This window comes from Asparagus officinalis, chromosome 4 (assembly GCF_001876935.1).
Source record: "Asparagus officinalis chromosome 4, Aspof.V1, whole genome shotgun sequence".
NCBI classification, from domain to species: Eukaryota; Viridiplantae; Streptophyta; class Magnoliopsida; order Asparagales; family Asparagaceae; genus Asparagus; species Asparagus officinalis.
The window spans coordinates 41268170-41279795 of NC_033797.1; the positions used below are offsets into that span (position 1 = coordinate 41268170).

An 11626-nucleotide genomic window follows, 5' to 3' on the forward strand; every position below is an offset into this window, starting at 1 on the left:
CTCTCTCCCCACACACACACGCACACACTCACGTATGATATATTGCTGAGCATAAGATGTGTTATTTTAGGTTATTGCCCATCCAGAGCTGCTGCATCCAAGCTCCGATCAGAGACTGTATACATAGATTTCATGCGACAATGGAACATTGGAGTTTATTTTTCACTCAGGTGTTTTTTCAGCCTCTGAACTGATGCTTCATTTGAACAGGAAACTGTGTTTTATTTTAAAAGGTCTCTTAAAGTAGGCATGAGCTAACCAATGGTTCCATTATATTAGATTTCAGGAAATTGCCGGTTCCCTGGATTCTGCTCTTATGGCTTCCACTATTACTCGTGTTGATAACAAGCAGGGGAAATTCTCAAAATTAACATTAAAACAAAGCATTGCACTTCTAGACAGCTTGCGATCTTGCTGGAGTGAGGATGTTCTTGTTATTTCCTGCTCTGATAAATTCCTACGTTTATCATTGCAGCTCCTTTCAAGGTCATCTTTCCCGGTTCCAACTTGATGTCTCTCATCTTTTCAGCATTTATAAAAGTCCGGCTTTCACATGCTTATTTTCATGTATCAAACTATGAACATATGAATAAACAGCCCATGCACACTCAAATATCTCATGTACTTTATTTTCCATGCATCAGGTTCTCAACTTGGCTGTCTTCTGGTCTGGTTGCTCGCAAAGGGGACAGTGCACACTCAAGCACTACTCATAACTCTGAATGGGCTAGCACTGCGCGTATAGAGGATCTTATATATGTATGGTTCTTTTATAGGAAGAAACTCATAACTCTGTCTGGGTGTGTAGATGCATGTGTGGAAATGTGATTTGCTTATAGAAAGAAACTTATAGAAATTGCGGAGGCAAACAAATTTGTACTGTCCAAGATGTCCTGCTGAGTGCTGCCTTTTTAGCTTCCCTATGAGGCAAAAAGAGGATTTAAAGTCATTAACTTCATGTTAATTTTTCAATTAAAATTTTCCTATCAATAACTTCATGTTAAAATTTGTCATTATATCAATTGAATAGACTGAAAATTGAGTCTTGCATATTCTAGTGCATCAAAAGGAATCTTATGTTTATGTTCTTCCTAAGTAGTGCCTGATTGAGTGTATGGTATGTTGCATAAGAATTGTCTTCCTCTGCATGTGCCATGGCGAATATTTAACTCTCTTTTCTTGAATGCCAGCAAAATAGTCATACATGCTAGACATGTATATAATCACTTATTTTAACTGATAATGTGAATGCTTGTTTAGTGTATTTCCCCAGCAGGTTTTTGTTTCTGGCATTTATATCTGAAGCTTTCCTACGACTTTTGATTTGCAGGTAATGCATGATGTACGATCTCTGGTTATGGAGATTACAGGTGATTACCTGGGAGATGTGCTTCGAGTGCTCGAGTCTTGCTCTGCTCAAGTACTTGATCTTGTAAAACAAAGTATTTTGCATGGTAAAAAGTCTTTGGAGGAGTGTGTACCCATGATAATGGATACAATAATCGATGCCATAGTGAAGATGTCTGTTGAGGTGAGCAATATGGGAGTTATTGTTACCTGCTTTGCTAGTTGCAAAACTTTGTAGTTGTTTTGTTCTTTTTTGGTGGATTCCATTATAATGGATGTTGGATATTGGAAAGTCTCCAAATACACTGACCTCTCTCTTTCCTCTTCAAGCTTTGGCTATAAATATTTGTATGGATGTTAACTGCTATAACTAAATAAAGGACAACCACTCTCTTGTCTGGACCCAAGGTTGTCTGCCAACCATAAACCATGAAGATTTATATTTGCAATAAATGATAAATTACTAATTCTAGGGCCTTAGACTCTCAAAAGTTATTGAAAGAAAGAGAATTTTGATTGCCGATACTAGTTGTCGTGAGAATATTAGATACTGTCCATGAGAAATCACATGATTATGATGGCAGACAGATACAGGCCTTAGTTTTCCTAGTAATGTGCATCCATCTATCATTATTATATAAGTTTGATTATATAATGTTGTCCTGCTTGCATAAGAACATTATGTGAGTGTGGGAAGCTGTATTTGAGCATGTTCTTCTACATCTTATGATGTACAAAAATATTTGAGTATCATGGATAAAGAACATAAAGGTTCAGTTAACCCACAAGTACAGTTTCTTGAACAAATTGTGGTCTTTATTGAAGGCTGGTTAAGTTTCATGACTAGTCCTGACGTTTCTCAAGTGTTTTGTGTTGGTAAATACATCTGCCAATTTGTGTCTTCTTTAAAATTGGCACGCAGGATTATTATGTTCCTCTGAATACAGTCAAGTTTCATCATTTCTAAATTCCTATATAAAGTGGAGAGATTGGTGGCCTTGTGTCTGAAATGTTCTCCACACCAGAGCTTATTTGGGAAGCGTATGATGTGTATTCAGAGAGAGTTTTTTCTAAGAAAAGGTTTTAGTTTTTAGTAGCATGATGATAAAGGATGATAAAGAATTCAAGCCATGCCACATTTGGCTGTAGGCGAATATCAATACTGAGCCTCTTTTTAGAGCACTACAAAGCATGTAGTTTAGGCTTCAGTTTCACAAACTTGTTGTCATGTCTCTGTTTATTTGTCACAGTTGTAATTCTAGCTGTGGTTGTTCTTTCTGGTTGATCTGTCTAGTTTCATGTGTTTCTGCTTATAAAGTTTCAAATTAACAAGTTTAAAGAGAAGGTTTTCCCTTTTCAGGCAAGAAATGTGGGATAATATGTAATTACGTGTTTCTATGAATTGCCACTATGAGATTGTTGATTGAATTAGTAGCTTATGGCTTGGTATTACCTCTTTTTGTGTCCTTGTTATTAGGCAGTTTTATAACATTTTAATCTCTTATTGATAGTAGTTCCTCAGTTGTATTAACCCTTTTGTCAGCCTGCAAGTTATATTCTACTGTTCTGAAAGTTATGTGCTTATTTATTTTCCATAAACATATTCCTTTTGTAGGACTTGAGACAGCTTAAAGGGATCACAGCAACATACAGGATGACTAATAAACTTCCTGTTAGGCATTCACCTTATGTGTCAGGGATTCTGCGACCACTGAAGGTCCGTAAGTCACCTGACTTTTAATATTTTCATTGGTATATTTCCAGACTTCACATCATCATATGCAAATGTCGATTATATTTTTCTCAAAATAGAAAGACCAAGCAGAACATCTTTAGCTCTCTTGTAGAATATGCATTTGAAAGGTCTTGAATAAGTAGATATTACTATTCTTATTTCCCTTACATTGTATGGATTAATGGTATAAGTAATTATACATATGATAAATATCCAAAAACAACAAATTTTTTCGATGCCAAAATTTAAGCCTTGTTTTGTAAGTGCTCTCGTTTTGCGCGCACGTTTTTCCTTTTTTTGGGTGTGGGGGGTGGGGTGGGGTGTATGCATGTGTGTACGAACGCTCGAGTGCAGGTGCAGGCGGGTTCCTGTGTGGTCTCGTGTGTACATTGGTGTGCTGAGGTGTGTGCACGTTAGCTATTGGATATACACAATTTTGTTTACATACTCTCAACATAGGCTTAGATACTGCTGTGAAGACTGATGATATGATGATCATTAATGTCTCAACAAAACAAGTCCATGCTGTGGGCTTATTACTTATTGTTGTCTATAAGAGGATACTATTTCATTGATTTGGCTTACTGAGTTCATCAGTTCCACACTTCCACATACTTTTAGAGAGAATAATTCTATACCTGATCGTTTAGCTAATAAAGCATTCATTTCAGTTGTCCTAAATTTATGAATGAAGGCATAAAAAGAACAATGAACATCACCTGATGATACTACTCGATTTGTCCTAAATTAATGAAGGCCTAGAAAGAGGAATGTTCAGATTGAGAAGTTCAATATCTAATACATGAATAACATTTTTCTATCTGGTTTGCATACCTGTTTCTTTAATACAATTTCAGGAGCATCTGTGTGCATGTTTTCCATCTGTTAACAATGTTTTTGACGACGAGGATTCTTTGTGCTATAGAATTTTCTTGATGGAGAACACATTGATCTTGTGACGAAAGAAACTGTCAATCAACTGCTGTTTGGTGCTGCTGAACGGATTACCAGCCGTTATTATGAGCTAGCAGCAGATGTTGTGAATGTGGTAAGTTTAGTGGGACAGTATTTGTTAAGTTCATACCTCAACATTCTCTTCTCACATCTTGTGTTGAACTTTTCCCTGAAGGCAAGGAAAACAGAATCTTCCCTGCTCAGATTACGGCAAGGTGCACAAAGGCGGGTGGGAGGAAGCTCAGATACTGCAGACAGCAATATATCTGACACTGATAAGATATGTAGGCAGTTATTCCTTGACATTCAGGTATGTGAGCAGTTATAGTCATAACCTCCATATTTCCTACTCTAATAAGATATACAATACACAATCAGTCAGAAAATGCTGGCTGGTGCCGTTATTTCTAACTTAGAACCTTATTAGAAAGCTGGCACATTTTATGAGTTGCTGATTGGAACATTTTTTTATTTCTTGCCATTGAGAATAACTTGATGTGAAAATGTGACAGTTGCCTCACTCAGTTATCTAGTTTATTATTAGTTTTTGCTAGTTAAAGTGGATGTTTGTTTCTGTATCTTGAGGTTAGCATAAGCATTATGACTTAAAAGGGTTAAAGGAGAATTTGGAAAATGTAAGTAAGTACTTGCGAGAATTTATAGTCAGTTGTTAAGTTAAACAAGAATCTGCCATTGTGCTAACTCTTATGGGTCTTTTACACGACAGTGATACTAGAAAAATGCTGAATCCTTCAAAAGTTCAGTTTAAACAATTATGCTTCATGAAAAATAAACTTGTTTTTGCGGAAATTTCATTGACTCTTTTGCCAAACTTTGATCTCTCTTATCTAGTGCAAATGCTCCGTTTATAGATTGTTGTAGTGTTAGATAACTGTTTTCTCTTCTAAATTCAGTGTTATTATTATTATTAATTCCGTCTTATTATACTTTCTCGTTCTTACACCCCCCACCCCCCCCCCCCTTCATTTCTGTAGGAGTATGGACGCCCAATCTTGCTGCACTCGGGATTAACGCGGGGGAAATTCCAGCATATAGTTCATTTTGGCAGCTAGTGGCTCCTGAAGACCAGCAAGCACATATTGCCTTCTAATTTGATCTCACGTAAACCATTTTAAAGCCGGGGTTATTGTTTATCAATTGATTTTGTTCTCCTTTCTCATTTTCTTTATATAATAGTTCTGTGGTAGCGCATATAGAGATCTTGCTTAACTATATATAGTTGCTTATTTCGTTGTAGCCTTTTGAGTTGCGATGTAGAAAAGAACTTGCTTTGAGGTCACCTATAAAGTCTGAAGAAAGAACGATGAACATGTCGCTTAAAAAAATCAATTTAAAAAAAAAAAATCCTATGGATTGATTATGGAGATTCATAGATCGCAGTAAACAAAGTTTTTCCCGTACACGTTGACGTGGACTAACGCGATAGCATTCCTCTGTTAGTGAGAAGAATCCATTTCCTTGTTTTTTTTTTTAATCATGATGGAAGATGTTTATCTGACCTACTTTGGATAATTTGAAAATTATGTTGCTTTCGAGAGGCCCTAAGATGTATACACATTTCTAAGACCCGTACCATATTCAATAGGGTATCCAGTAATGTGGGCACTGTCTGCATCAAGATGTCTATATTTCTACACCGTTAGAAAACCGTTGTGAAGATGCGTCGCTTACAAATTTGACCCGATCATCTAATGCTATCATTTTCCCTTGTCTACTGTCTTTCCCTTTCACGGGCGGTGCTGAAAGCTCGTGTCAGCGTACGTCGTAGGTAAAAGGTAAGCGTATATATACTAGAAAGAAGGATGCAGTCCATTTTCACGTCGTCCTCTTTTGCTGTAAATTTTGGGTCCGAATGAGTAGGACACCTGTCAGAATCCCTTGTGATACGGGATTTTTGAGCCAAACACAGGGAAGTGAAAAAAAAAAGTCTAAGGGGCTGTTTGGTTGTTGTTGGTAAAGTTATGTATTTATGATACAACTTGAAAAGTTGTTGTCCACCTCATCAATTTCACTTTTATATTTTTCTTTGTTTGTTTTTATTCCATTAGAATCATAAATTGCTTGTTTGGTTTGCAAATGTAACTTTATTGTTTGTTTGGAAAGTGTAAAAAGTGGTCCCTACTCAAATGATCATATTGGTTAGAATTATTTTTTATTATTTTTTCCTAACTTCAATGTCAGCTTTCTTCTAAAATCATGACATTTTTTTATGAAATCACTTTACAAGCCACATCAGCATATGAAATCACTTTACACTATTTTCACAACTACAAACAAACAATTGAAAGTGATGAAAGCTGACATTGGGACCCATTTTTTTATACTTTACATCCTTTTACATGGTAAAAACATACAACCAAACAGCCCCTAAACTGCTCCCCAACCTGTTCCGATGCGGGATCTTTGAGCCAGACGCAGGGAAGTGATAAGTCTGAACTGCTCCCCTACTTGTTCCCTTGCTTCGCTCAGAGTTTCACTAGAAAAAGTTGGGACTAAAACTAGCCTCGTAGTACTTGATAGACTCGAGTCTTTCTTTTCCTTGTGGTTTCGTTATTGAATATTCCGTTGTATTTTTTACGGCAAAATTGTCTAGTGATAAATCAGGCGGTCGAGTTTTACATGATTGGAAGTTGGTCCAGTGGTCCCCATCTATTCTATTTTAGGGCTGTCAGATCACAATAAAAACAAACTAAGCAATGGCACTTCCCCAAGTTCTTCCGCTTCGAGCCTCATATGATCAGTTCAGACTTATCGCTTCGAGCGGGGAAGTGATAAGGCCTTGTCCACCAAACTTTTTATCCACTCATCTTGTCTCAAGATTTGTGCTGTCAAAAGATGCACAAATCTTAAAAGATTCTTCATATCTATCACGGATCCCAATGTAATATCAACGGATAAAAAAGTTGGTGGATGACTCATTCCTATCCACTTAAGTTGACATAAGCTTTTACCTATATATATATAAAAATCGTAGGTTTTAACTCATGAAATTGTGAATTGTGACCATCTCAATATTTACCAACAGGTCAAAATGGCTACAAATAGCCAAAAATCATGGGTTATATAGCCCACGAAATAGTAAATTTTGGCCCCTGAAAAATTATTTTAAAAGACAAAATATAGCAAACAATCGTGAGTTATAGCTCACAAAATCATACATTTTGGTTACCATGAAATTATTTACCAATTTATTGAAACAACTAAAATGGCCTAATTATAGCTCAAGAAATCAAGAATTTTAGCCCTCTCAAAATTACTTGCTAATGGGTTGAAATGGCCAAAATGGCCAAAAATGGTGGGTTGTAGCTTACAGAATCGTGATTTTTCACTTTTGAAAATGATTTGCCAATGGGTCAAAGTAATAAAAATGGATAAAAATCATGGGTTACTGCTCATGGAATCGTGAAATTTGGCCACTTAAAAGTTATTTGCCAGTGGGTCAAAATGATTAAAAATGGCCAAAAATCGTGAGTTATAGTTCGTAAAGTCATAAATTTTGGTCTCCTCTAAATTATTTGCTAATTGGATGAAATGATTTCGAATGGCAAAAAATCATGGATTGTAGCTCATAAAATACTAAATTTCAACCTCCACAAAATGAATGAAACAGGTAGAAATAGTCAAAAACTAATGAGTTATAAGTCATAAAATCATAAATTACTTGATAAATGGCCAAGTGAGTTATCGCTCATTAAATCATGAATTACTTAATTTGGCCTTCGCAAAATTATTTGACAACCGGCTGAAATGACTAGAAATGCCCAAATACCATCAGTTTTAGCTCATGAAATATTTCTATCCTTGGTGAAATTATCTAACCCTGGGTTGAAATATAATAAAAATGGCATAAAAAAGTAAGTTACAGTTTACAATTTTCATCCACAACATCACTCAACTCATCTCATCTCATATTTAAAAATTACTCACATCATCCAATAAGATTGTGACAACTCATCTCATTGTTAGACCCTAGAGGGGGGTGATTAGGGTCTTATGCTAATCTAATCCGATTAAATGCCAATTAAAACTAATTATGTTGATCAATATGTTCTTGCAAGAGATAGATATGAACAATAAGAACAATAAGAATATGCATAAATAAAATATGAGACAAGCAAAACACAAACACACGATATGTTCACGAGGTTCGGTCCCCACGACCTACGTCCCCGCTCCTCACCTCGAGGAGATATCCACTATCACAATCCGGTTTGGAAGCCGGAACTTCTACACACTCGGTTTACAAGTTCACCGAAAACTCTCACACTACACAATCACTCAACAATCACACTTTACACACTAAGTGTAGGAATCTAGTCCGTGTCCTCCTCCTCAAGTGCTCGATTACAACCTCTCCCTAGGTTCGTCAATCGACGCCACTCCTATTGGATTTGACCCCGTCTCTCTCTCCTCACACTTCTCTCGGTGTACAAGTGTATTACAAGTGATTCTCACAAATAGAAGTTCAATACAATAATTTGTTCTCAAATGACAAGTGAGAACACAATGAAGCTCACACTCACTAAATCACACCCCACAACCCACGATATATAATATGAGAATATTAAGCTCAATAAGTGTGTGTGACAATAGTGAATGAAACTCAATAACTATAACTCAATGAATATAGCTAATCAAATGAAAGTGAAATAATAAGCTATATAGAAAGAGTTTAGAAAAACTTCTCAATGAACAAGAGGAGCTGAAGAATATGATCCCAATGGAATATGAGAGCCTAGCCTCTTCTTGTTGTAGAAAAACTTCTCTTGAAAACTGATTAATGAAACAACTCTTAAACAGCTCTTAAACGCGATTAATATCTTGTTAAACAACAAACTTGGATTTCTTAGTTATAGAGAAGATGAGCAGCAATGGGGTATATATAGCACCCCAATACAACAGCTAAAAGTAGGCAAAAAGACCAAAAAACCCATTTGAAAAAACTAGCCGTTATACACATCTGACAACTCGGCGGTCGACCGGTCCGGTCGACCGCTTAGCTCAAAAACCTCAGAAAACAGGAGTTCAAGGCTGGCGGTCGACCGACGAGATTTTCGGTCGACCGGAAGGCTCTCTGGAAATTTGCTCAGAAAAAGAACAACTGTCGGTCGACCGTACCGGTCGACCGAAATCTGATATATGCACTTTTCCAGGTTTTGGGGCTGGTTAAAAAATCCATAAAAAATATCAAATTAAATCCAAAAATAATGAAACTTTGGGGAAAGTTTCTAAATGATAAAATAGACATGTTTGAAAAGAAATTTTTGGAAAATCAATTTTCGTTTGTGATTTTTGAAAACTGCTTAGAAAACCTGTTTTTATATGAAAGTGAAAGTTGATATAGAACTTGTAAATATGTTTATATATGTTATGCATATATTATATATATACAATGAAATATTAAAGAGCTGTAAACATGAGAGAAAAGTTATTGTAACAACGTTTGATGAGAAATCATTTATATGATAGAAAAACTTCAAAAATTATGTTACGTGTACATATATTGAGCTTAGATATAATCAGACAATATATGTAAGCGTACTAAACATATACCTAGGTAAATCCACGCCAATGAACTTGAATCTTTAACACTAGATTGACGTGTGTTGAAATACCTGAAAAGAGAACATAAACACAAAACACTAGAAAACTTATTAGTAATAAATTGTTTGCTAAATCATCACAAAACACTAGAAAACTTATTAGTAATAAATTGTTTGCTAAATCATCATCAAAACTATAGGGTCAACATCAACGTGATATTTTAAAACATTATCAGGAGGAACAAGGAAAAATAATTTTTTATTTTTAAAGTTTAAACTGTAAATATTTTTTAACTTCTGATATTTGGACATCTAAAGCACAAACTGGTTATTTATGTATCACAACACATTGAATTGATAAAAATTGGCAAATGTATAAAGGAGTTATTTTCTTTATTGCATTTGAAGAGTCACATACGGGTATTAATATTACAAATTTAATAATTGAAGAACTTTTAAAATTAGAAATTTCAGAAAGAATATTTTCTCTTTCATTAGATAATGCAAGTAATAATAATGTAGCTGTTGATTTTATGAAAATATCTCTGTCATTGCCATGTAATGGTGATCTTTTTCATATTAGATGTATCTGTCATATTTTAAATTTAATTGTTCAAAGCGTATTTAGTGAAATTAAACCCATGATAGAAAAGGTTAGGTCAGTAACTTATGCTCATAATGCTTCTGAACAAAGAATTATAAGATGGAAATAATTCTGTAAAAGAAAAAAATATAAAACTCAGACCAATTCCAAAATATGTTGACTATAGGTGGAATTCCACCTATGCAATGTTAAGTGTAGCATTAGAATATAAAGAAGTTATAAATAATTTTATTACTTTTTATACTTCTAGCTCTAGCTCTGGTAGCATGTATGGAATAACTGAAAATGAATGGACAATTATAAGTAATTTAAAAGAGATGTTACAAGTTTTTTATGATGCTACAATGCTATTATCTGACTGCTATTATCAAACCATTACTTTAGCTGCTTTACAAATTTTAAATATTCAAAAAAATTCATAAATATCGTATGGATGATTATTTTGGAAATATAATTTTTCAAATGGAAAGTAAATTTAATAAAGCTTTAGGCCTATTCCTCTAATTTTTTTGTTTTGAGGTTCTTATTGATCAGTGTTTGAAGGATATTGGTCTTAGAAGTTTGTTAAATTCATTGTATGGTGGACAGATTATAAACCCGATGGGCAACATACTAGGTCAGAGCCTAAACCGGCCCAGTCCACCCCTACCCCTATCCCTCTGTGTGTGGGGAAAGGGGAACCAAGATCTCTGTCTATCTGAAAGCAGTGAGTCGAGGTGTGCGGTTGAGAGAGGTGGAGGTGCTTGTCATCCTGTCAATACGGAGAAAGTTGTAAACAGTCCAAAGGACTTTGAAGTTTGAGAACACGAGGATCGCTTATTATCAACTGCCTGCAAGTTGCATGTGATTTTCGAAGAAAGACTTGGGACTTGTTTATTTATTTATTTATTTATTTAAAGGACCACTTTATAGGATTTTTGCTTGATTTTGTGCAGTAAAAAATCATTATATTTTGAGCACAGAGGGCATATTCTTTCTTTTGATTCCGGGTCCTGTTCGTTTGGGTTTGCTTGTAGACGTGGAATCTTTCAATTTTAAAATATTTGTTTGAAATCATTTTCATACAAATCAACCTTCGGGAGGAGGATGAGATGGTGACAGGGATACAACTGTTTTATAATTCTTTATACATGTATCCATGCTTGATATGCTTTAAGCGTCTAATAGTAGTTATTTCTCTTGTAGTTAGTCTAAAAACAATACAAAACCTAGATAATGAGAAGAAATTCCTCTCCTCAAAAAGAATCATAAGTAAACATCATAATTACCTTTTGTTCCTTCTTAGTAATGGGAAAAATAGATCTCACAACGTAGCATTTTGCGCTTGAAGTAGAAAAGATTAAGAGAAGGACCCTGTTTTAAACACTTGGGACTATCAAAATACAAATTGTTGGAACTCTTCATAAGAACATAAACACCATA

General features: G+C 35.1%; 1 protein-coding gene across 1 annotated transcript in view; it reads left to right on the top strand.

Annotated features, from left to right (window-relative positions):
• Positions 1-5365, top strand: part of LOC109837273 (conserved oligomeric Golgi complex subunit 2) — a 15221-nt gene extending 9856 nt beyond the window's left edge. Inside the window, 9 exon segments of the mRNA XM_020405439.1 lie at positions 71-170; positions 280-486; positions 645-759; positions 1331-1531; positions 2963-3064; positions 4008-4130; positions 4212-4346; positions 5032-5043; positions 5046-5365. Of these exon segments, the coding sequence (XP_020261028.1) occupies positions 71-170; positions 280-486; positions 645-759; positions 1331-1531; positions 2963-3064; positions 4008-4130; positions 4212-4346; positions 5032-5043; positions 5046-5147 (1097 nt within the window). The 3' untranslated portion in view covers positions 5148-5365.